This window comes from Phalangium opilio, unplaced genomic scaffold (assembly GCF_054372755.1).
Source record: "Phalangium opilio isolate 3A_F unplaced genomic scaffold, DU_Popi_V2 ptg000060l_1, whole genome shotgun sequence".
In the NCBI taxonomy this organism is placed as follows: Eukaryota; Metazoa; Arthropoda; class Arachnida; order Opiliones; family Phalangiidae; genus Phalangium; species Phalangium opilio.
In genome coordinates this window covers 4347798-4374175 of record NW_028324177.1, presented here as the reverse complement: position 1 = coordinate 4374175, position 26378 = coordinate 4347798, and the positions used below count along the sequence as shown (strand labels likewise).

General features: G+C 40.3%; 1 protein-coding gene across 1 annotated transcript; it reads left to right on the top strand.

Moving 5' to 3' along the window:
- Window positions 1-8469: 8469 nt before the first annotated feature.
- LOC149666707 (uncharacterized) lies at window positions 8470-10579 on the top strand. The gene is made up of 5 exons (XM_089841618.1): window positions 8470-8496; window positions 8616-8790; window positions 8863-9266; window positions 9310-10362; window positions 10547-10579. The coding sequence occupies exons 1-5, from the start codon at window positions 8470-8472 to the stop codon at window positions 10577-10579; spliced, it is 1692 nt and encodes a 563-aa protein (XP_089697744.1).
- Window positions 10580-26378: the final 15799 nt, after the last annotated feature.

Genomic DNA, 26378 nt, shown 5'->3' with positions numbered 1-26378 from the left:
TAAAAGCTACTGTTATTTAGCCAATAATTGTTTCAAGGCTGTGTTTTATTTTATTTTTTTTATTTTTTTTTTTTTCCTTCTCTGTGTATTTTTACTTTATATACCATTTACTGTGATAACTATAACCAAATGTATATATTTCTTACTTTTATATGCAATACCTGTGATAATTATAACCATTTGTAGTACAAGGCGGTCTCCAAAAGTCAACCTATGACTTTATGTACCAAACAACAAATAAATAAATAAATAAAGGAAGCTAGTGGCGCTAATTACGATTTAAAGAGCGGCTTTCAGTTAAGATTTCGACTAAAATATCAAGTTTTGAAAATCAAAATGTCACTTTGAACAAGATGCTTTTTACACTAGAGATAAGACCAATTACCTTCAAAATTACGATTTAAAAAGTGGTTTCATTAGCGATAAAAGCGGCGGTAAATATTTTTGTTTTTTTTTAATTTCGAATTTAGTATGTAACATGGGAACAAGCCACAACTCAAAGAAAAGAAGTATTGACCTTCTTAATGACAAACAATGGCAATATCTTTGTTTATATTTATATTCTTGTTATTCTCTATTTTATTATATATATTATTTGGTATTTGTTATTAAAAAATCTTTATTTGTATATTAGTCTTTGTTTCTCAGACATGGGCTTAAGGCAGGAAATTCAAACAGGGATCTGTCAAAATAACACAAGTCTGGGTTGGTTTAGACTTGTTTGGGGGGCATAGCATGGTGGAAGGCAGGAATACCCATAGCTCGGTGGAAGGTAGGGAATATCAGGTAAGATTTCTCCATAAATCGTATAATTATATAATTAATATATTTTAGTTTTGGTTTGAGTCTGAGTCTGGAGGATGACGTCATAGTCACCCAGGTTGAAAGCACCTTCTACGACTAGGGCTGGTCCGGACTTGTTTTAATTGATTATATGGGTAAATTACCTTATTAGTTACTAAAATAATCCGCTAGAAGGAGGGGCTGGTTGTAAGTTTTTAAATTTGGTACCCTTTACTAGTAGGGCTGGTTCGAACTTGTTCATGACCATTGAACGGGTCACAGCTATTAATGGTTACTAAAATAGTACGCTAGAAGGTGGGGCTGGAGAGAAGTTTTTTAAATATGGCGCCAATAATTTCATATTAGTTTGAGTTGGAAGGATGACGTCATGGATGCCCAGGTTGAAAGCAGCTTTACAAGTAGGGCTGGTAGTCCGAGCTTGTTCGGAGGGTTATTAAATAGGTCATTTCCCCTTAATAACACGCTGGAAGGTAGGACTGGAGGTAAGCTTTTTTAAAGTCCAGGCTGGTTTGGGTTTATTAAAGGGGTACCACCCATTACTAGCACTCTAGCAGGCAGGGTAAGATTGGGGGATGACGCCAAGGTTGAATATAGCTTGTTTTTGTTTTGATTAAGAAGATGACGTCATGGGTGTTGAAAATAACACAAGGTAGGAACTCGTGGTAGTCTGGAGCTATTAAAAGGGGGTAAAACCCCCTTAATAGCATGGTGGAAGGCCGAGTAAGTCAGGTAGGATTTTTTTTTATGGCCCAATCTTTGGTTGGAGGGTTAATCCGGGCTTGTTTGGGGAAAAATGGGTTAAACACCCCCGTTAATATTCATCGACGGCGATATAGCACGGTGGAAGGCAGGGAATGTCAGGTAAGATTTTCTCATACAATAACGTAATCTTTGGTCTTAAATTTAAAACGGGGATCTTGCAAAAAGAACTACACCCTCCGAGGGTTAAGCCAAGCTTGTTTTGGGGGAAAAAATGGGTAAAACCCCTCTAAAGAGTCATAGCATGCTGGAAGGTAGGGTTGGTCAGGTAGGAGTTTAGCTTAATCTTTGTTTGGAAGTTTGGTGGATGATGTTCTGGCCGCCATCTTGGGGTGGCGGCCATCTTGGAATTAACTCTTTACGAAATCGAGCCCATTACTAGCAGGCCAGCGATGAATATAGTTTAAGTTTTGGTTTGAGTTAAGAAGATGACGTCATGGGGTTTGAAAATAGCCTGTAAGAGCTCGGGCCAGTCCGGACTTGTCTGGGAAGTTTGGTTTGAGTTGGGTAGTGGCGGCCATCTTGGGGTGGCGGCCATCTTGGATCCATGCGTATCTAGGTAGTCCCTACTACTTGTGTTGAAGATCAAAAGGCCATCAAAGAAAAGATAAAGAAAATTGAAGTGACTCCACCAAATAAGATAAAGAAAGAGGAATTACTTGATCGGGGCGAGAAGAAAATTCTTGAGGAACAGTCTCAGTTAATTTATGAACATCGTGACGAGCTTGAAAAAAATATTAAAAAAAAGAAATGGTGGAACTATTAAAATATAACGACCAAAAAATTCCTTCAGGAAACAGCGAAATTCTAGATAGACTTTCCGATATCATGACGTTTGGATCTCTTGAACCTTGCACAGATAGTGACGGTGGACAATTGGTTTTCTCAAATGATGGTTATCACTCTACTGGAAATGCAAGCGAATGGAGCAAATGTACAAATGTAATAAAACTACCAAGAAGAAAGCCTTTCCAGATTCCAGATCACCTAAAAGAGGAATATGCATTCTTAAACAGCTACGAATACATAGAGCAAGACCGTTACATTCCTACAAACGCACCTACTCCAAGTACACCAGAAAATTTGCCATCAACCTCGGGTGTCAAGAGAAAGCCACAACCATTGGACGATACTAAAATAGTGTTGATTGGTAATCTCCATAGTTCCAAAGATTCTCTAAAGAAAAGCATAGCGAGATTAGGAGGCAATGTTGTCTCTCAAAATGACAAAACTACAGCTTGCGTTATAAGTACCAAGGAAGATGTTGAGAAAAATATCAAGGAAATTCGTGAAGCTTAGGAACACGATGTTCACGTTGTATCTGAGGACTTTTTAAGTGCTGTGGAATATGGAGGTTTAGTTTCTACGATCCAACAATACCGCATAGCCAGTTGGGGTGGAAATCCTCAAGACAGAATTAATTCTTACGCTGCTGAAAAAAGACTCAAAAGTGCGGCTGTAGGAAATAGTGACTCAACATTCTCATCTGGAAAGAGCACGAAAGTTAAACTGACAGTGAAAGGCAGCGTAGCTGTTGACCCAGATTCAAATCTTGAAGCCAGCACACACGTGTTTCAAAACGAAGAAGGAGCTTTCAACGCTGTTCTCGGAAACGTCGTCGTTACTCAAGGATCTAATTCGTTTTACAAGCTTCAACTTCTAAAGTCAGACGAAGGAAAGGATTACTATGTGTTTCGGAGCTGGGGACGTGTTGGAACTACTATTGGTGATAACAAGACGGAACACTTTGTTACTAAGTATGAAGCTGTTGCCGAATTCAAAAGGCTTTTCGAAGAAAAAACAGGAACTCCGTGGGAGTTACGCCACACTGCCTCAAAGGTTCCTAATAAAATGTATCCACTTGACATTGACTATGGAACTTCCGAAAAACTGGTTGTAGGATCTGGATCTAAACTTCCCAACGCCATCCAAGAACTAATTCGCCTTATCTTTGACGTGGAGAAAATGAACAAGGCCGTGTGGGAGTTAGAAATTGATCTGAAGAAAATGCCACTAGGAAAACTTTCGAAGAACCAAATTGAAGAGGCGTATTCCGTTTTGACGGAACTCCTGGCTTTACTCGACGATGAACCCAACGAAAACAAGAAAGCCCAGCTAATAGCTTGCACCAATACATTCTTCACGCTAATACCTCATGATTTTGGAACCAAAAGGGTCCCTCTTTTGGATAATGTTGAGATAATAAAATCCAAGGTAGAAATGCCAAATTTCCTTCTTGAAGTGGAGATCGGTTACAAGTTAGTTGAAGAGGAAGGTGGAACGACCAAAGATCCAATAGATCAACATTATGAACAATTGAAAACTGAAATTGAAGTATTAGATAGAGATTCTGAAGAATTCGAGACATTATTAACATACGTAAACAACACGGGCGCTGATTTTCACAGTGATTGTGAACTTGAAGTCGATCAAATATTTAAAATTACTCGTCAGGGAGAACGCGAACGCTACCGAGAATTCCAAAAATTCCCTAATAGAAAGCTACTATGGCATGGTTCCAGAACCCCTAACTTAATGGGCATTTTGTCTCAAGGCCTTCGTATTGCTCCACCAGAAGCTCCTTCTAATGGTTACAACTTTGGAAAAGGAGTGTACTTTGCAGATACGGTACTACACATAGCCTTTTAATAAAGAGTTAAATTATAGGTTGCTAACTTCAAATATTTGATTCTTTTAGGTCTCTGAAAGTGCCAAATACTGTCACGCCAGTCGAGAGAACAACACCGGGTTGTTGCTCCTCTGCGAAGTAGCTTTAGGAAATATGCTTGAGCTACCTCATGTATGGGTAGGAAATTTTTTGAAACTCGACCAATTTTTTCCCTCTAGTGATGGAAGCGACATGAAATCCTCAAATTTGTTCACTAGTGCCAGGATCTACTACCAATGCTTGAGCTCTTCACTTCCAGTCTCATCTTACTTCTGCTGCAACTAAGACCCGTACATAACGTTTTGGTTTTTAAATACATCATTAACCAGAAAAGTAAACCAAATAGTCAAGCTGTGCTAACTTATTCAAACCTCTTTGTATGATTTAGAGATGGATCGAGGTCTACCGAATATGCCAAAAGTGGCTGGTCATCATGCAAAAGCTGTAAAAGGCGCATAGATAAGGATGAGCTAAGAATGGCGGCAATTATTCAGGCGTCAAGTTTTGATAGAAAGGTAAAATATCAAAATTGAGCATCTGATGACGCGAGTAACATTAATTTCTTATTGTGGAAACAGGATTCCAAAGTGGTACCATTTTCGGTGCTTTTTCTCAAAAGTTTAAAGTGTCAACTGAGGCTGACATCTCACACTTTGAGGATTTACGTTGGAGAGATCAAGAGAAAATAAGGAGTGAAATTCCGAGTGGGTCTCAAGCAGCACCTGCTGCTTCAAGCAATACCCCATCTAAAGGAACGAAGAGAAAAAGCTCCTCCATTGAAATTCAAGACTTCTCAACTGAATATGCCAAAAGTAATCGGTCATCTTGTAAAGGTTGTGGAGAAACAATCGTAAAAGATCAAGCTCGCATTTCAAAACTTGACAGACAGAGTGCAAAAGCTAGACGATTTGGTCCACTACCAGCGTGGTATCACGTTGATTGGTTTGTACAAGCGAGAGAAACTCTGAAGTTTTTTGAAGATGGATCTAAAATACGAGGATTTAAGACACTCTGCGTTGAAGATCAAAAGGCCATCAAAGAAAAGATAAAGAAAATTGAAGTGACTCCACCAAATAAGATAAAGAAAGAGGAATTACTTGATCGGGGCGAGAAGAAAATTCTTGAGGAACAGTCTCAGTTAATTTATGAACATCGTGACGAGCTTGAAAAAAATATTAAAAAAAAGAAATGGTGGAACTATTAAAATATAACGACCAAAAAATTCCTTCAGGAAACAGCGAAATTCTAGATAGACTTTCCGATATCATGACGTTTGGATCTCTTGAACCTTGCACAGATAGTGACGGTGGACAATTGGTTTTCTCAAATGATGGTTATCACTGTACTGGAAATGCAAGCGAATGGAGCAAATGTACAAATGTAATAAAACTACCAAGAAGAAAGCCTTTCCAGATTCCAGATCACCTAAAAGAGGAATATGCATTCTTAAACAGCTACGAATACATAGAGCAAGACCGTTACATTCCTACAAACGCACCTACTCCAAGTACACCAGAAAATTTGCCATCAACCTCGGGTGTCAAGAGAAAGCCACAACCATTGGACGATACTAAAATAGTGTTGATTGGTAATCTCCATAGTTCCAAAGATTCTCTAAAGAAAAGCATAGCGAGATTAGGAGGCAATGTTGTCTCTCAAATTGACAAAACTACAGCTTGCGTTATAAGTACCAAGGAAGATGTTGAGAAAAATATCAAGGAAATTCGTGAAGCTAAGGAACACGATGTTCACGTTGTATCTGAGGACTTTTTAAGTGCTGTGGAATATGGAGGTTTAGTTTCTACGATCCAACAATACCGCATAGCCAGTTGGGGTGGAAATCCTCAAGACAGAATTAATTCTTACGCTGCTGAAAAAAGACTCAAAAGTGCGGCTGAAGGAAATAGTGACTCAACATTCTCATCTGGAAAGAGCACGAAAGTTAAACTGACAGTGAAAGGCAGCGTAGCTGTTGACTCAGATTCAAATCTTGAAGCCAGCACACACGTGTTTCAAAACGAAGAAGGAGCTTTCAACGCTGTTCTCGGAAACGTCGTCGTTACTCAAGGATCTAATTCGTTTTACAAGCTTCAACTTCTAAAGTCAGACGAAGGAAAGGATTACTATGTGTTTCGGAGCTGGGGACGTGTTGGAACTACTATTGGTGATAACAAGACGGAACACTTTGTTACTAAGTATGAAGGTGTTGCCGAATTCAAAAGGCTTTTCGAAGAAAAAACAGGAACTCCGTGGGAGTTACGCCACACTGCCTCAAAGGTTCCTAATAAAATGTATCCACTTGACATTGACTATGGAACTTCAGAAAAACTGGTTGTAGGATCTGGATCTAAACTTCCCAACGCCCGCCATCCAAGAACTAATTCGCCTTATCTTTGACGTGGAGAAAATGAACAAGGCCGTGTGGGAGTTAGAAATTGATCTGAAGAAAATGCCACTAGGAAAACTTTCGAAGAACCAAATTGAAGAGGCGTATTCCGTTTTGACGGAACTCCTGGCTTTACTCGACGATGAACCCAACGAAAACAAGAAAGCCCAGCTAATAGCTTGCACCAATACATTCTTCACGCTAATACCTCATGATTTTGGAACCAAAAGGGTCCCTCTTTTGGATAATGTTGAGATAATAAAATCCAAGGTAGAAATGCCAAATTTCCTTCTTGAAGTGGAGATCGGTTACAAGTTAGTTGAAGAGGAAGGTGGAACGACCAAAGATCCAATAGATCAACATTATGAACAATTGAAAACTGAAATTGAAGTATTAGATAGAGATTCTGAAGAATTCGAGACATTATTAACATACGTAAACAACACGGGCGCTGATTTTCACAGTGATTGTGAACTTGAAGTCGATCAAATATTTAAAATTACTCGTCAGGGAGAACGCGAACGCTACCGAGAATTCCAAAAATTCCCTAATAGAAAGCTACTATGGCATGGTTCCAGAACCCCAAACTTAATGGGCATTTTGTCTCAAGGCCTTCGTATTGCTCCACCAGAAGCTCCTTCTAATGGTTACAACTTTGGAAAAGGAGTGTACTTTGCAGATACGGTACTACACATAGCCTTTTATTAAACTCTGTACCTCCGGTATCGTCTGCTACGGTATGCCTGCTTCTTCAGACTCTTGTTGTGTTTGCGATAATCGGTTTTATGGAAAACAAAAGTGTCATTTTTGCACTGGACTATGCAAGCGCCGTGTACATAAAGATTGTACCCCTAATTCATACTTTACCTGTACGGAATGCAAAGCCGCTACTCGCAAATCTAGAAGTCCGGCTCGGCGACATAGTAATAGCGCCATACCCCGCGATAAAGAGTTCAATGGGGCCATACCTGCGCCTAAACCACCTGCTAAGCTGGCTGAGGGCGATAAGGGTCTCATCTTAGAGGTGGTGCACGAAGCATTCGTCCATCTACTTAGCGTTGATAGCCTCACTAGGGAATCTGATTCGATACTGGACAAAATGATGAATAAATTGGATAGCAACGACACCATCCTACTTAAGATGCAAGCTACGTTATCAGAGTTCCAAGAACGTCTGGCTTCATTAGAAAATGAGAACGCTGGCCTTCGTCGAGAACTTGCCAGTCGCCAAATACCATTTCAAGCCCCGCTTGGGTCACGGGCTTCTAGGGACGAAGCTCAATCTTTTCCACCATTGGCTAACCGTCCTGGCGCTCTCAACCCATCTGCCTTGCCCTGGCCACAGGGTTCCATTCCTTCATTCTCTGGAGCATTACCCAAGGCTTTGCAAACAAAAACTGACATCAACTCCACTCGTCATGTTCCTGCATCTAAGCCTGTGGTCTCGGGTGTGTCTTTGACAAGCCGGATCAAGGCTGCACCACGTCGAGTGAAGGCGGTCAAGAAAGCACTCTTTGCCACTGGGTTGGATGTTGGGATCACGTCGAAAGAACTGCAAGATTTTTTGAGGGCTGATTCAGGTGTGCAGTCGGTGCAGTGCATAAGACTGCGTACTAAAAATCCGAATGCCCGTCATTCGTCATTCTACTTGACGTGTGATGATGAGTCTGACATACCAAAAATGAGGGATCCCAATATTTGGCCTGCGAACAGCTTTCTAACAGATTTCCATGGGGTACCGAGAGACGAGCACAAACATGTCTCGGAACTGCATGGTGAAATCTCAGACGCGGGTTCCCCTGCGGATTCTTCAAATGTCCAAGAATGAAAGAACTGACTATAGCTTATCAGAATGTGCGCGGTCTACGAACCAAGTCTAGTACCTTTTTAACTAACCTAATCGTTAATGATTTTGATATTGTTTGTTTAACAGAGACGTGGCTTAACCACTCTCATTTTAATTCGGATTATTTTCCAAATTCCTATACTATTTTTCAGGCGGATCGATCAGATCCGGATTCTGTCAATGTTAGGGGCGGGGGATCCCTCATTGCTATCAAGAAGTCCCTTGTTTTTCACCGTCGAAGTGACCTGGAAGGTGCCGAAGGTGCCGAAGGGGGTGTGTTTGTCGAGTTTAAACTAAAAAATAATCTTCCGCTTCTTCTTGGCACTGGTTACTTTCGCCCCTCAGATGACGACGCTCAGTATCGGAAATTTAAGAATGTTTTGGTATCCTCGTTGGTAGATTATGACGGTGAAATTCTGATTCTGGGTGATTTTAATCTCCCCGGTATCAACTGGACTCTGGGTAGCAGTGTGGGATGCACTCACCAAACTAGAACTAAGGCTGCTCATGTTCTCGATGTTTGTTATGAATTTAATTTAAACCAAATTAACCCAGCTCCCACTTATGGTAATCTTCTGGACCTTTGTCTTACTAATGTACACGGCATTGATACTGTACCTCTCCTTGATCCATTTGTGGACATTGACAACTACCATCCGCCTTTCTATTTGCTTTGTCCATTTGACATTTGTAGGGTCTCCCCTAATTTACAACCAGTATATCAATTTAAAAAAGGTAACTATCACTTGCTATACTCAATTTTACGCGATTCAGATTGGTCGGTGGTTTTGGATTCGCAGGATGTTAATTTTTGTGTCCAGACATTAACGGAATATATAACGTCAGCTATGGATAGTTCGATCCCTAACAAGATTCCGCGTAATAATCGGGGCTTCCCCTTTTGGTATTCTTTGGACCTCCAAAAAAGCTATCAAGCGCAAAAAATATTATTTTAATAAGAAAAAGAGGTCGGGGTTAGCCTCCGACATAGCTAATTTTAGGCTGTCCCGTTCGTTGGTGAGAAGGCTTACAGTAAGGGACAAAGCTGCTATGGCAGTAAAATCTTGTCGAGACGCCTTGTCCCAACCCAAAAAATTTTGGAGTTTTATCAATGGTAATCTAAAAGACAGACACTCTGATATATTATTGAAAATTGGTAAGACAATCATTACTGATCCGGAGCAATTGGGGGAAACATTCATGGCGCATTTCTCAACAATTTCGACTGACAATACTGAAACTAGTTCAAAATACACTTTTGATACTTCTACCTTAGTTACAACGCCTCATAACTGTTTAAAACTAACTCAAGCGGACATATATGCTGCTATTAATCGTCTACCCAACAAACTCTCTACTGGTTTCGACAAAATTCCGTCGTTTGTTATCAAGGGCTGTGGGAATATATTGTTACCTATATTGGAGCATATATTTAATTTATCCTTCCGTACTCACTCATTCCCAACGCTTTGGAAAAAAGCTGTCATTGTCCCGGTTTACAAGTCTGGAAAATCCAGCGATGTCCGAAACTACCGTCCGATTTCCCTTCTTTGCGTTCTCGCTAAGGTATTTGATAGAGTAGTACACGTACATTTACAGCGTTGGTTTAGCTTGCTACCCAACGACTGTCAACATGGCTTTGTTCCGGGTAGGAGTGTGGAAACGAACCACGTTTCCTTTATGGATTACGTGGCTCCTGAGGTCGAGTGCCGGGGCCAGGTCGATGTTGTATACCTTGACCTGGCCAAGGCCTTCGACCGCGTCTCCCACTCTTACCTTCATGACAAGTTAGAGGCCCTTGGATTGGGGGGTGATATCTTGGAATGGATTGCTAGCTATCTGGCGAATCGAGTCAATGTCTTGAAATGCAATGGCATAATCACATCGAAAACATACGAAGTTAATTGTGGGGTTCCACAGGGATCATCTCTTGGACCCTTACTCTTTAATATGTATCTTTTCGATTTACAATTTTCGGTTTTACATTCCCGTATTCTTCAATTTGCTGATGACAATAAAGTTTTCAAAAGTATTAATTCTAAGTTAGACGGTAAATTACTTCAACTTTACCTTGACTCTATAGGAAGATGGTGCTCTCTTAACAAAATACCAGTAAATCCAACCAAATCCGTGCATGTCACATTTACAAGGCGAATTGCTTGAGAAATTTCCAACGACTATACCATTGAGGGCGCTCACATACCCCTTAAGTCCACTGTGAGAGATCTTGGCGTGATCTTTGACAGAGGACTTTATTTTACCGAGCAAGTACATAAATGCGTTGCTTTAAGTCGCCGTACTCTGGCTGTTTGCTTGAAGATGTGTAGGAAATTGCATTCCCTAGACCATTTCCGTCTTCTTTATCAAGCCCTAGTGAGATCACGGGTCCTGTATGGTGGCTTGGCCTGGGGTGGTTGTAGTATTATTATTATTGTTGATGAGGTGGGGCTCACGCCCTAGCACCGATGCCAAAGGCATATTGTGCAACCTCAAAATCAGGCCTTGAATAGGCCCGTAGCCGCAGCGTAGCGAAGAATTCGCTCCACCGTAAAAGAGGAGACCCGCGAGGGCTCCACAGTGTGTGAATCAAAATGTTCTAGTCTAAGCGAGGCGAAGAAGTCGCACTCGCAAAGTACGTGAGCGGATGTTTCTTCCTTCTCCTGGCACGACCTGCAGAGGGGGTCGTCAGCAAGACCCATCAGATGGAGGTGCCTATTTAGCCGACAGTGTCCGGTCAGAAGACCGGTGGCCAGCCTAATATCCCATCTGCTGAGCGAAATTAGGTCTCTAGCACGAGACCTGCAGGGACCATTGACTAACTGTTTTGTCTGTCTCTGGCCATCCATGTCATGCCAGAGCTGGTTTTGTATGACAGTCATCCTGTCATGCAGGCTCCGTTTGACATGCCCGTAGGGGATGGGGACGGCCGGCTCCGGCCCCAAGAGCTTGGCCTCCGCGCCCCTTTTCGCAAATCTATCGGCTTGCTCATTGCCATAATAACCGCTATGCCCTGGCACCCAGTACAACAGAACCCTGTTGCAGGACGCCAGTTGCGCTAGCAGATCAAGGCAGCTACGCACCAGTTGAGAGGTAATCTGACACTGGTCCAGCGCATTCAGGGCGGCCTGACTGTCAGAATAAATCCTCACAGTCCGTCCGTTATACCCTTTGTTAATGCAGTAGTCTGCGCAATAACAGATCGCGGCAATTTCCGCTTGGAACACACTAGCAAAGGTGCCCAGGCAAGCAGAAAAACCGACCCTTGTAGTTTGGCAGTAATAGCCGGCGCCAGCGCCGGAATCAGTCTTGGAACCATCGGTGAACCAAATAGTTTCACCCCCAGTGCCAAGAGGCAGCAGGTTAGTCCACTCGGCCCGACTGGGAAAGTGGATGCTGAATGGCTTAGTGAAATCAAAGCTGGTAACGGTTTTGTCAGAGCACATCGTTAACGACGGCTCAAGTGCAGCGTACTCCCGAAAGAGCTTCGTATGGCTGTAATCCCAAAGTCTTGGAACCCAACAGCCATTAATGTGGAGCCTGTAGGCCCCCATGACAGCCTCCTCCTCAATGAAAAGATGAAGAGGTAGCATGTCAAGAAGCACCTCCAGGGAAGCAGTTGGGGTCGATCTCATGGCCCCTGTAACACCAATGCAGGCAAGCCTTTGAAGCTTGCGCAGGGCAGCCTGCACCGTCTTCAGCCGGACCCTTGTCCACCAGACAAGTGCCCCGTGTGGTTGTAGTAGATATCTAAAGGTACTTCTTGAGAATGTGCAACGGAAGTTTATTGAATATTGCCATACTTATTTCATGAAAAAGGCTCCATATGATTACCATATTTTACTAGGGTATTTGGACATTCCTACTATAGCTCACATTCTCCTTATTAACGACGTTAAATTTCTACATAAATTAATTAATAATAGGATAACTCTTCCAGATTTGCTAGGACGGTTGGACTTTCTAGTCCCCAAGTCTGGAAGGTTTAGAAAAACATTTAGAGAATCTCTTAACCACTTAAATCCAATTAAAAGAATGCAAATTACAGTTAACAGTTTTGGCGAAAATTTTGATATATTTAATGTTAAATACAAGGAGCTGGATTAATAAGGTTTCACTTGGTTTGTTTTTAATTTGTCTTCCATTTGATATTCTTAACAGTTAGGAAATGCAAATATGATATCATTACAACTGTGTATATTCTCGTGAACCTTCGTGGTTTTTTATATGCACAATAAATATTCATTCATTCATTCATTAATAAAGAGTTAAATTATAGGTTGCTAACTTCAAATATTTGATTCTTTTAGGTCTCTGAAAGTGCCAAATACTGTCACGCCAGTCGAGAGAACTACACCGGGTTGTTGCTCCTCTGCGAAGTAGCTTTAGGAAATATGCTTGAGCTACCTCATGTATGGGTAGGAAATTTTTTGAAACTCGACCAATTTTTTCCCTCTAGTGATGGAAGCGACATGAAATCCTCAAATTTGTTCACTAGTGCCAGGATCTACTACCAATGCTTGAGCTCTTCACTTCCAGTCTCATCTTACTTCTGCTGCAACTAAGACCCGTACATAACGTTTTGGTTTTTAAATACATCATTAACCAGAAAAGTAAACCAAATAGTCAAGCTGTGCTAACTTATTCAAACCTCTTTGTATGATTTAGAGATGGATCGAGGTCTACCGTGGCGTACCGAATATGCCAAAAGTGGCTGGTCATCATGCAAAAGCTGTAAAAGGCGCATAGGACAGCGAAATTCTAGATAGACTTTCCGATATCATGACGTTTGGATCTCTTGAACCTTGCACAGATAGTGACGGTGGACAATTGGTTTTCTCAAATGATGGTTATCACTGTACTGGAAATGCAAGCGAATGGAGCAAATGTACAAATGTAATAAAACTACCAAGAAGAAAGCCTTTCCAGATTCCAGATCACCTAAAAGAGGAATATGCATTCTTAAACAGCTACGAATACATAGAGCAAGACCGTTACATTCCTACAAACGCACCTACTCCAAGTACACCAGAAAATTTGCCATCAACCTCGGGTGTCAAGAGAAAGCCACAACCATTGGACGATACTAAAATAGTGTTGATTGGTAATCTCCATAGTTCCAAAGATTCTCTAAAGAAAAGCATAGCGAGATTAGGAGGCAATGTTGTCTCTCAAATTGACAAAACTACAGCTTGCGTTATAAGTACCAAGGAAGATGTTGAGAAAAATATCAAGGAAATTCGTGAAGCTAAGGAACACGATGTTCACGTTGTATCTGAGGACTTTTTAAGTGCTGTGGAATATGGAGGTTTAGTTTCTACGATCCAACAATACCGCATAGCCAGTTGGGGTGGAAATCCTCAAGACAGAATTAATTCTTACGCTGCTGAAAAAAGACTCAAAAGTGCGGCTGTAGGAAATAGTGACTCAACATTCTCATCTGGAAAGAGCACGAAAGTTAAACTGACAGTGAAAGGCAGCGTAGCTGTTGACCCAGATTCAAATCTTGAAGCCAGCACACACGTGTTTCAAAACGAAGAAGGAGCTTTCAACGCTGTTCTCGGAAACGTCGTCGTTACTCAAGGATCTAATTCGTTTTACAAGCTTCAACTTCTAAAGTCAGACGAAGGAAAGGATTACTATGTGTTTCGGAGCTGGGGACGTGTTGGAACTACTATTGGTGATAACAAGACGGAACACTTTGTTACTAAGTATGAAGCTGTTGCCGAATTCAAAAGGCTTTTCGAAGAAAAAACAGGAACTCCGTGGGAGTTACGCCACACTGCCTCAAAGGTTCCTAATAAAATGTATCCACTTGACATTGACTATGGAACTTCAGAAAAACTGGTTGTAGGATCTGGATCTAAACTTCCCAACGCCATCCAAGAACTAATTCGCCTTATCTTTGACGTGGAGAAAATGAACAAGGCCGTGTGGGAGTTAGAAATTGATCTGAAGAAAATGCCACTAGGAAAACTTTCGAAGAACCAAATTGAAGAGGCGTATTCCGTTTTGACGGAACTCCTGGCTTTACTCGACGATGAACCCAACGAAAACAAGAAAGCCCAGCTAATAGCTTGCACCAATACATTCTTCACGCTAATACCTCATGATTTTGGAACCAAAAGGGTCCCTCTTTTGGATAATGTTGAGATAATAAAATCCAAGGTAGAAATGCCAAATTTCCTTCTTGAAGTGGAGATCGGTTACAAGTTAGTTGAAGAGGAAGGTGGAACGACCAAAGATCCAATAGATTAACATTATGAACAATTGAAAACTGAAATTGAAGTATTAGATAGAGATTCTGAAGAATTCGAGACATTATTAACATACGTAAACAACACGGGCGCTGATTTTCACAGTGATTGTGAACTTAAGTCGATCAAATATTTAAAATTACTCGTCAGGGAGAACGCGAACGCTACCGAGAATTCCAAAAATTCCCTAATAGAAAGCTACTATGGCATGGTTCCAGAACCCCAAACTTAATGGGCATTTTGTCTCAAGGCCTTCGTATTGCTCCACCAGAAGCTCCTTCTAATGGTTACAACTTTGGAAAAGGAGTGTACTTTGCAGATACGGTACTACACATAGCCTTTTAATAAAGAGTTAAATTATAGGTTGCTAACTTCAAATATTTGATTCTTTTAGGTCTCTGAAAGTGCCAAATACTGTCACGCCAGTCGAGAGAACAACACCGGGTTGTTGCTCCTCTGCGAAGTAGCTTTAGGAAATATGCTTGAGCTACCTCATGTATGGGTAGGAAATTTTTTGAAACTCGACCAATTTTTTCCCTCTAGTGATGGAAGCGACATGAAATCCTCAAATTTGTTCACTAGTGCCAGGATCTACTACCAATGCTTGAGCTCTTCACTTCCAGTCTCATCTTACTTCTGCTGCAACTAAGACCCGTACATAACGTTTTGGTTTTTAAATACATCATTAACCAGAAAAGTAAACCAAATAGTCAAGCTGTGCTAACTTATTCAAACCTCTTTGTATGATTTAGAGATGGATCGAGGTCTACCGTGGCGTACCGAATATGCCAAAAGTGGCTGGTCATCATGCAAAAGCTGTAAAAGGCGCATAGATAAGGATGAGCTAAGAATGGCGGCAATTATTCAGGCGTCAAGTTTTGATAGAAAGGTAAAATATCAAAATTTGAATCTGATGACGCGAGAAACATTAATTTCTTATTGTGGAAACAAGATTCCAAAGTGGTACCATTTTCGGTGCTTTTTCTCAAAAGTTTAAAGTGTCAACTGAGGCTGACATCTCACACTTTGAGGATTTACGTTGGAGAGATCAAGAGAAAATAAGGAGTGAAATTCCGAGTGGGTCTCAAGCAGCACCTGCTGCTTCAAGCAATACCCCATCTAAAGGAACGAAGAGAAAAAGCTCCTCCATTGAAATTCAAGACTTCTCAACTGAATATGCCAAAAGTAATCGGTCATCTTGTAAAGGTTGTGGAGAAACAATCGTAAAAGATCAAGCTCGCATTTCAAAACTTGACAGACAGAGTGCAAAAGCTAGACGATTTGGTCCACTACCAGCGTGGTATCACGTTGATTGGTTTGTACAAGCGAGAGAAACTCTGAAGTTTTTTGAAGATGGATCTAAAATACGAGGATTTAAGACACTCTGTGTTGAAGATCAAAAGGCCATCAAAGAAAAGATAAAGAAAATTGAAGTGACTCCACCAAATAAGGTAAAGAAAGAGGAATTACTTGATCGGGGCGAGAAGAAAATTCTTGAGGAACAGTCTCAGTTAATTTATGAACATCGTGACGAGCTTGAAAAAAATATTAAAAAAAAAAATGGTGGAACTATTAAAATATAACGACCAAAAAATTCCTTCAGGAAACAGCGAAATTCTAGATAGACTTTCCGATATCATGACGTTTGGATCTCTTGAACCTTGCACAGATAGTGACGGTGGACAATTGGTTTTCTCAAATGATGGTTATCACTGTACTGGAAATTGGTTTTCTCAAATGATGGTTATCACTGTACTGGAAATGCAAGCGATTGGAGCAAATGTACAAATGTAATAAAACTACCAAGAAGAAAGCCTTTCCAGATTCCAGATCACCTAAAAGAGGAATATGCATTCTTAAACAGCTACGAATACATAGAGCAAGACCGTTACATTCCTACAAACGCACCTACTCCAAGTACACCAGAAAATTTGCCATCAACCTCGGGTGTCAAGAGAAAGCCACAACCATTGGACGATACTAAAATAGTGTTGATTGGTAATCTCCATAGTTCCAAAGATTCTCTAAAGAAAAGCATAGCGAGATTAGGAGGCAATGTTGTCTCTCAAATTGACAAAACTACAGCTTGCGTTATAAGTACCAAGGAAGATGTTGAGAAAAATATCAAGGAAATTCGTGAAGCTAAGGAACACGATGTTCACGTTGTATCTGAGGACTTTTTAAGTGCTGTGGAATATGGAGGTTTAGTTTCTACGATCCAACAATACCGCATAGCCAGTTGGGGTGGAAATCCTCAAGACAGAATTAATTCTTACGCTGCTGAAAAAAGACTCAAAAGTGCGGCTGTAGGAAATAGTGACTCAACATTCTCATCTGGAAAGAGCACGAAAGTTAAACTGACAGTGAAAGGCAGCGTAGCTGTTGACCCAGATTCAAATCTTGAAGCCAGCACACACGTGTTTCAAAACGAAGAAGGAGCTTTCAACGCTGTTCTCGGAAACGTCGTCGTTACTCAAGGATCTAATTCGTTTTACAAGCTTCAACTTCTAAAGTCAGACGAAGGAAAGGATTACTATGTGTTTCGGAGCTGGGGACGTGTTGGAACTACTATTGGTGATAACAAGACGGAACACTTTGTTACTAACTATGAAGCTGTTGCCGAATTCAAAAGGCTTTTCGAAGAAAAAACAGGAACTCCGTGGGAGTTACGCCACACTGCCTCAAAGGTTCCTAATAAAATGTATCCACTTGACATTGACTATGGAACTTCAGAAAAACTGGTTGTAGGATCTGGATCTAAACTTCCCAACGCCGTCCAAGAACTAATTCGCCTTATCTTTGACGTGGAGAAATTGAACAAGGCCGTGTGGGAGTTAGAAATTGATCTGAAGAAAATGCCACTAGGAAAACTTTCGAAGAACCAAATTGAAGAGGCGTATTCCGTTTTGACGGAACTCCTGGCTTTACTCGACGATGAACCCAACGAAAACAAGAAAGCCCAGCTAATAGCTTGCACCAATACATTCTTCACGCTAATACCTCATGATTTTGGAACCAAAAGGGTCCCTCTTTTGGATAATGTTGAGATAATAAAATCCAAGGTAGAAATGCCAAATTTCCTTCTTGAAGTGGAGATCGGTTACAAGTTAGTTGAAGAGGAAGGTGGAACGACCAAAGATCCAATAGATCAACATTATGAACAATTGAAAACTGAAATTGAAGTATTAGATAGAGATTCTGAAGAATTCAGACATTATTAACATACGTAAACAACACGGGCGCTGATTTTCACAGTGATTGTGAACTTGAAGTCGATCAAATATTTAAAATTACTCGTCAGGGAGAACGCGAACGCTACCGAGAATTCCAAAAATTCCCTAATAGAAAGCTACTATGGCATGGTTCCAGAACCCCAAACTTAATGGGCATTTTGTCTCAAGGCCTTCGTATTGCTCCACCAGAAGCTCCTTCTAATGGTTACAACTTTGGAAAAGGAGTGTACTTTGCAGATACGGTACTACACATAGCCTTTTAATAAAGAGTTAAATTATAGGTTGCTAACTTCAAATATTTGATTCTTTTAGGTCTCTGAAAGTGCCAAATACTGTCACGCCAGTCGAGAGAACAACACCGGGTTGTTGCTCCTCTGCGAAGTAGCTTTAGGAAATATGCTTGAGCTACCTCATGTATGGGTAGGAAATTTTTTGAAACTCGACCAATTTTTTCCCTCTAGTGATGGAAGCGACATGAAATCCTCAAATTTGTTCACTAGTGCCAGGATCTACTACCAATGCTTGAGCTCTTCACTTCCAGTCTCATCTTACTTCTGCTGCAACTAAGACCCGTACATAACGTTTTGGTTTTTAAATACATCATTAACCAGAAAAGTAAACCAAATAGTCAAGCTGTGCTAACTTATTCAATCCTCTTTGTATGATTTAGAGATGGATCGAGGTCTACCGTGGCGTACCGAATATGCCAAAAGTGGCTGGTCATCATGCAAAAGCTGTAAAAGGCGCATAGATAAGGATGAGCTAAGAATGGCGGCAATTATTCAGGCGTCAAGTTTTGATAGAAAGGTGAAATATCAAAATTGAGCATCTGATGACGCGAGTAACATTAATTTCTTATTGTGGAAACAAGATTCCAAAGTGGTACCATTTTCGGTGCTTTTTCTCAAAAGTTTAAAGTGTCAACTGAGGCTGACATCTCACACTTTGAGGATTTACGTTGGAGAGATCAAGAGAAAATAAGGAGTGAAATTCCGAGTGGGTCTCAAGCAGCACCTGCTGCTTCAAGCAATACCCCATCTAAAGGAACGAAGAGAAAAAGCTCCTCCATTGAAATTCAAGACTTCTCAACTGAATATGCCAAAAGTAATCGGTCATCTTGTAAAGGTTGTGGAGAAACAATCGTAAAAGATCAAGCTCGCATTTCAAAACTTGACAGACAGAGTGCAAAAGCTAGACGATTTGGTCCACTACCAGCGTGGTATCACGTTGATTGGTTGGTACAAGCGAGAGAAACTCTGAAGTTTTTTGAAGATGGATCTAAAATACGAGGATTTAAGACACTCTGCGTTGAAGATCAAAAGGCCATCAAAGAAAAGATAAAGAAAATTGAAGTGACTCCACCAAATAAGATAAAGAAAGAGGAATTACTTGATCGGGGCGAGAAAAAAATTCTTGAGGAACAGTCTCAGTTAATTTATGAACATCGTGACGAGCTTGAAAAAAATATTAAAAAAAAGAAATGGTGGAACTATTAAAATATAACGACCAAAAAATTCCTTCAGGAAACAGCGAAATTCTAGATAGACTTTCCGATATCATGACGTTTGGATCTCTTGAACCTTGCACAGATAGTGACGGTGGACAATTGGTTTTCTCAAATGATGGTTATCACTGTACTGGAAATGCAAGCGAATGGAGCAAATGTACAAATGTAATAAAACTACCAAGAAGAAAGCCTTTCCAGATTCCAGATCACCTAAAAGAGGAATATGCATTCTTAAACAGCTACGAATACATAGAGCAAGACCGTTACATTCCTACAAACGCACCTACTCCAAGTACACCAGAAAATCTGCCATCAACCTCGGGTGTCAAGAGAAAGCCACAACCATTGGACGATACTAAAATAGTGTTGATTGGTAATCTCCATAGTTCCAAAGATTCTCTAAAGAAAAGCATAGCGAGATTAGGAGGCAATGTTGTCTCTCAAATTGACAAAACTACAGCTTGCGTTATAAGTACCAAGGAAGATGTTGAGAAAAATATCAAGGAAATTCGTGAAGCTAAGGAACACGATGTTCACGTTGTATCTGAGGACTTTTTAAGTGCTGTGGAATATGGAGGTTTAGTTTCTACGATCCAACAATACCGCATAGCCAGTTGGGGTGGAAATCCTCAAGACAGAATTAATTCTTACGCTGCTGAAAAAAGACTCAAAAGTGCGGCTGTAGGAAATAGTGACTCAACATTCTCATCTGGAAAGAGCACGAAAGTTAAACTGACAGTGAAAGGCAGCGTAGCTGTTGACCCAGATTCAAATCTTGAAGCCAGCACACACGTGTTTCAAAACGAAGAAGGAGCTTTCAACGCTGTTCTCGGAAACGTCGTCGTTACTCAAGGATCTAATTCGTTTTACAAGCTTCAACTTCTAAAGTCAGACGAAGGAAAGGATTACTATGTGTTTCGGAGCTGGGGACGTGTTGGAACTACTATTGGTGATAACAAGACGGAACACTTTGTTACTAAGTATGAAGCTGTTGCCGAATTCAAAAGGCTTTTCGAAGAAAAAACAGGAACTCCGTGGGAGTTACGCCACACTGCCTCAAAGGTTCCTAATAAAATGTATCCACTTGACATTGACTATGGAACTTCAGAAAAACTGGTTGTAGGATCTGGATCTAAACTTCCCAACGCCATCCAAGAACTAATTCGCCTTATCTTTGACGTGGAGAAAATGAACAAGGCCGTGTGGGAGTTAGAAATTGATCTGAAGAAAATGCCACTAGGAAAACTTTCGAAGAACCAAATTGAAGAGGCGTATTCCGTTTTGACGGAACTCCTGGCTTTACTCGACGATGAACCCAACGAAAACAAGAAAGCCCAGCTAATAGCTTGCACCAATACATTCTTCACGCTAATACCTCATGATTTTGGAACCAAAAGGGTCCCTCTTTTGGATAATGTTGAGATAATAAAATCCAAGGTAGAAATGCCAAATTTCCTTCTTGAAGTGGAGATCGGTTACAAGTTAGTTGAAGAGGAAGGTGGAACGACCAAAGATCCAATAGATCAACATTATGAACAATTGAAAACTGAAATTGAAGTATTAGATAGAGATTCTGAAGAATTCGAGACATTATTAACATACGTAAACAACACGGGCGCTGATTTTCACAGTGATTGTGAACTTGAAGTCGATCAAATATTTAAAATTACTCGTCAGGGAGAACGCGAACGCTACCGAGAATTCCAAAAAATTCCCTAATAGAAAGCTACTATGGCATGGTTCCAGAACCCCAAACTTAATGGGCATTTTGTCTCAAGGCCTTCGTATTGCTCCACCAGAAGCTCCTTCTAATGGTTACAACTTTGGAAAAGGAGTGTACTTTGCAGATACGGTACTACACATAGCCTTTTAATAAAGAGTTAAATTATAGGTTGCTAACTTCAAATATTTGATTCTTTTAGGTCTCTGAAAGTGCCAAATACTGTCACGCCAGTCGAGAGAACAACACCGGGTTGTTGCTCCTCTGCGAAGTAGCTTTAGGAAATATGCTTGAGCTACCTCATGTATGGGTAGGAAATTTTTTGAAACTCGACCAATTTTTTCCCTCTAGTGATGGAAGCGACATGAAATCCTCAAATTTGTTCACTAGTGCCAGGATCTACTACCAATGCTTGAGCTCTTCACTTCCAGTCTCATCTTACTTCTGCTGCAACTAAGACCCGTACATAACGTTTTGGTTTTTAAATACATCATTAACCAGAAAAGTAAACCAAATAGTCAAGCTGTGCTAACTTATTCAAACCTCTTTGTATGATTTAGAGATGGATCGAGGTCTACCGTGGCGTACCGAATATGCCAAAAGTGGCTGGTCATCATGCAAAAGCTGTAAAAGGCGCATAGATAAGGATGAGCTAAGAATGGCGGCAATTATTCAGGCGTCAAGTTTTGATAGAAAGGTGAAATATCAAAATTGAGCATCTGATGACGCGAGTAACATTAATTTCTTATTGTGGAAACAAGATTCCAAAGTGGTACCATTTTCGGTGCTTTTTCACAAAAGTTTAAAGTGTCAACTGAGGCTGACATCTCACACTTTGAGGATTTACGTTGGAGAGATCAAGAGAAAATAAGGAGTGAAATTCCGAGTGGGTCTCAAGCAGCACCTGCTGCTTCAAGCAATACCCCATCTAAAGGAACGAAGAGAAAAAGCTCCTCCATTGAAATTCAAGACTTCTCAACTGAATATGCCAAAAGTAATCGGTCATCTTGTAAAGGTTGTGGAGAAACAATCGTAAAAGATCAAGCTCGCATTTCAAAACTTGACAGACAGAGTGCAAAAGCTAGACGATTTGGTCCACTACCAGCGTGGTATCACGTTGATTGGTTGGTACAAGCGAGAGAAACTCTGAAGTTTTTTGAAGATGGATCTAAAATACGAGGATTTAAGACACTCTGCGTTGAAGATCAAAAGGCCATCAAAGAAAAGATAAAGAAAATTGAAGTGACTCCACCAAATAAGATAAAGAAAGAGGAATTACTTGATCGGGGCGAGAAAAAAATTCTTGAGGAACAGTCTCAGTTAATTTATGAACATCGTGACGAGCTTGAAAAAAATATTAAAAAAAAGAAATGGTGGAACTATTAAAATATAACGACCAAAAAATTCCTTCAGGAAACAGCGAAATTCTAGATAGACTTTCCGATATCATGACGTTTGGATCTCTTGAACCTTGCACAGATAGTGACGGTGGACAATTGGTTTTCTCAAATGATGGTTATCACTGTACTGGAAATGCAAGCGAATGGAGCAAATGTACAAATGTAATAAAACTACCAAGAAGAAAGCCTTTCCAGATTCCAGATCACCTAAAAGAGGAATATGCATTCTTAAACAGCTACGAATACATAGAGCAAGACCGTTACATTCCTACAAACGCACCTACTCCAAGTACACCAGAAAATCTGCCATCAACCTCGGGTGTCAAGAGAAAGCCACAACCATTGGACGATACTAAAATAGTGTTGATTGGTAATCTCCATAGTTCCAAAGATTCTCTAAAGAAAAGCATAGCGAGATTAGGAGGCAATGTTGTCTCTCAAATTGACAAAACTACAGCTTGCGTTATAAGTACCAAGGAAGATGTTGAGAAAAATATCAAGGAAATTCGTGAAGCTAAGGAACACGATGTTCACGTTGTATCTGAGGACTTTTTAAGTGCTGTGGAATATGGAGGTTTAGTTTCTACGATCCAACAATACCGCATAGCCAGTTGGGGTGGAAATCCTCAAGACAGAATTAATTCTTACGCTGCTGAAAAAAGACTCAAAAGTGCGGCTGTAGGAAATAGTGACTCAACATTCTCATCTGGAAAGAGCACGAAAGTTAAACTGACAGTGAAAGGCAGCGTAGCTGTTGACCCAGATTCAAATCTTGAAGCCAGCACACACGTGTTTCAAAACGAAGAAGGAGCTTTCAACGCTGTTCTCGGAAACGTCGTCGTTACTCAAGGATCTAATTCGTTTTACAAGCTTCAACTTCTAAAGTCAGACGAAGGAAAGGATTACTATGTGTTTCGGAGCTGGGGACGTGTTGGAACTACTATTGGTGATAACAAGACGGAACACTTTGTTACTAAGTATGAAGCTGTTGCCGAATTCAAAAGGCTTTTCGAAGAAAAAACAGGAACTCCGTGGGAGTTACGCCACACTGCCTCAAAGGTTCCTAATAAAATGTATCCACTTGACATTGACTATGGAACTTCAGAAAAACTGGTTGTAGGATCTGGATCTAAACTTCCCAACGCCATCCAAGAACTAATTCGCCTTATCTTTGACGTGGAGAAAATGAACAAGGCCGTGTGGGAGTTAGAAATTGATCTGAAGAAAATGCCACTAGGAAAACTTTCGAAGAACCAAATTGAAGAGGCGTATTCCGTTTTGACGGAACTCCTGGCTTTACTCGACGATGAACCCAACGAAAACAAGAAAGCCCAGCTAATAGCTTGCACCAATACATTCTTCACGCTAATACCTCATGATTTTGGAACCAAAAGGGTCCCTCTTTTGGATAATGTTGAGATAATGAAATCCAAGGTAGAAATGCCAAATTTCCTTCTTGAAGTGGAGATCGGTTACAAGTTAGTTGAAGAGGAAGGTGGAACGACCAAAGATCCAATAGATCAACATTATGAACAATTGAAAACTGAAATTGAAGTATTAGATAGAGATTCTGAAGAATTCGAGACATTATTAACATACGTAAACAACACGGGCGCTGATTTTCACAGTGATTGTGAACTTGAAGTCGATCAAATATTTAAAATTACTCGTCAGGGAGAACGCGAACGCTACCGAGAATTCCAAAAATTCCCTAATAGAAAGCTACTATGGCATGGTTCCAGAACCCCAAACTTAATGGGCATTTTGTCTCAAGGCCTTCGTATTGCTCCACCAGAAGCTCCTTCTAATGGTTACAACTTTGGAAAAGGAGTGTACTTTGCAGATACGGTACTACACATAGCCTTTTAATAAAGAGTTAAATTATAGGTTGCTAACTTCAAATATTTGATTCTTTTAGGTCTCTGAAAGTGCCAAATACTGTCACGCCAGTCGAGAGAACAACACCGGGTTGTTGCTCCTCTGCGAAGTAGCTTTAGGAAATATGCTTGAGCTACCTCATGTATGGGTAGGAAATTTTTTGAAACTCGACCAATTTTTTCCCTCTAGTGATGGAAGCGACATGAAATCCTCAAATTTGTTCACTAGTGCCAGGATCTACTACCAATGCTTGAGCTCTTCACTTCCAGTCTAATCTTACTTCTGCTGCAACTAAGACCCGTACATAACGTTTTGGTTTTTAAATACATCATTAACCAGAAAAGTAAACCAAATAGTCAAGCTGTGCTAACTTATTCAAACCTCTTTGTATGATTTAGAGATGGATCGAGGTCTACCGTGGCGTACCGAATATGCCAAAAGTGGCTGGTCATCATGCAAAAGCTGTAAAAGGCGCATAGATAAGGATGAGCTAAGAATGGCGGCAATTATTCAGGCGTCAAGTTTTGATAGAAAGGTAAAATATCAAAATTGAGCATCTGATGACGCGAGTAACATTAATTTCTTATTGTGGAAACAAGATTCCAAAGTGGTACCATTTTCGGTGCTTTTTCTCAAAAGTTTAAAGTGTCAACTGAGGCTGACATCTCACACTTTGAGGATTTACGTTGGAGAGATCAAGAGAAAATAAGGAGTGAAATTCCGAGTGGGTCTCAAGCAGCACCTGCTGCTTCAAGCAATACCCCATCTAAAGGAACGAAGTAGGGCTGTGCGAATAGTGGTTTTTCAAACCGAATCGAATACGAATCGAATAGTAAATCTCCTATTCGAAATCCGAATCGAGTACTCGTTCAAACGAATATTACTCGTTTATCAAAAATGCTGGTTCGAGTACTCGTTTTTTTCGATTAATCGGTTTTACCTGACGAATATTCGTTTCAAAGCGATTAATCGTTTTCTAAATACACCTAGCAGTACTAGTTTTTTAAAAGAATACTCGAAAATATGAATACTCGGTTTTATCAGACGGATGTTCTTTTCAAAACAATTAATCGTTTCCTAAATACACGCAAAAATATTGTAGTTCCACATAGAATGGAACTTTTCCTAAGACTGAGTAATTGGTGAGAGAAAAACAAAACATCGCGAATTGTGCATTGGCAATGAAATTCCATAAACGAAACAGCTTTATATATGTCATGTGACCACAGTCCCTCCCATTTCCAATCGAATACTCGTTTTCTATTCGAATTTAGCCCCTTGGAAGCGATTATTCGGTTAAGGGAACTGTATTCGTATGTAAATCGGTTATTCGAATTTCTTTTCGAATAATCGTTTCTTAATTCGAATACTCGTTTTTCTCCAAATGGCAAATTCGATTCGTCGAATCGAATAATCGATTCGAATTAAACGAATACTATTCGAAAATTCGAGTATTCGCACAGCCCTAGAACGAAGAGAAAAAGCTCCTCCATTGAAATTCAAGACTTCTCAACTGAATATGCCAAAAGTAATCGGTCATCTTGTAAAGGTTGTGGAGAAACAATCGTAAAAGATCAAGCTCGCATTTCAAAATTTGACAGACAGAGTGCAAAAGCTAGACGATTTGGTCCACTACCAGCGTGGTATCACGTTGATTGGTTTGTAGAAGCGAGAGAAACTCTGAAGTTTTTTGAAGATGGATCTAAAATACGAGGATTTAAGACACTCTGTGTTGAAGATCAAAAGGCCATCAAAGAAAAGATAAAGAAAATTGAAGTGACTCCACCAAATAAGATAAAGAAAGAGGAATTACTTGATCGGGGCGAGAAGAAAATTCTTGAGGAACAGTCTCAGTTAATTTATGAACATCGTGACGAGCTTGAAAAAAATATTAAAAAAAAGAAATGGTGGAACTATTAAAAT

What these genes read in the sequence shown, in the direction of transcription:
- LOC149666707 (XM_089841618.1), top strand. Translation starts at nt 8,470, where the DNA reads ATGTGCGCGGTCTACGAACCAAGTCTA. An exon ending in TCCGCTTCTTCTTGGCACTG is followed by an intron (nt 8,791 to 8,862) that starts GTTACTTTCGCC and finishes CCTCGTTGGTAG; the next exon opens with ATTATGACGGTGAAATTCTG. An exon ending in TGGTTTTGGATTCGCAGGAT is followed by an intron (nt 9,267 to 9,309) that starts GTTAATTTTTGT and finishes ATATAACGTCAG; the next exon opens with CTATGGATAGTTCGATCCCT.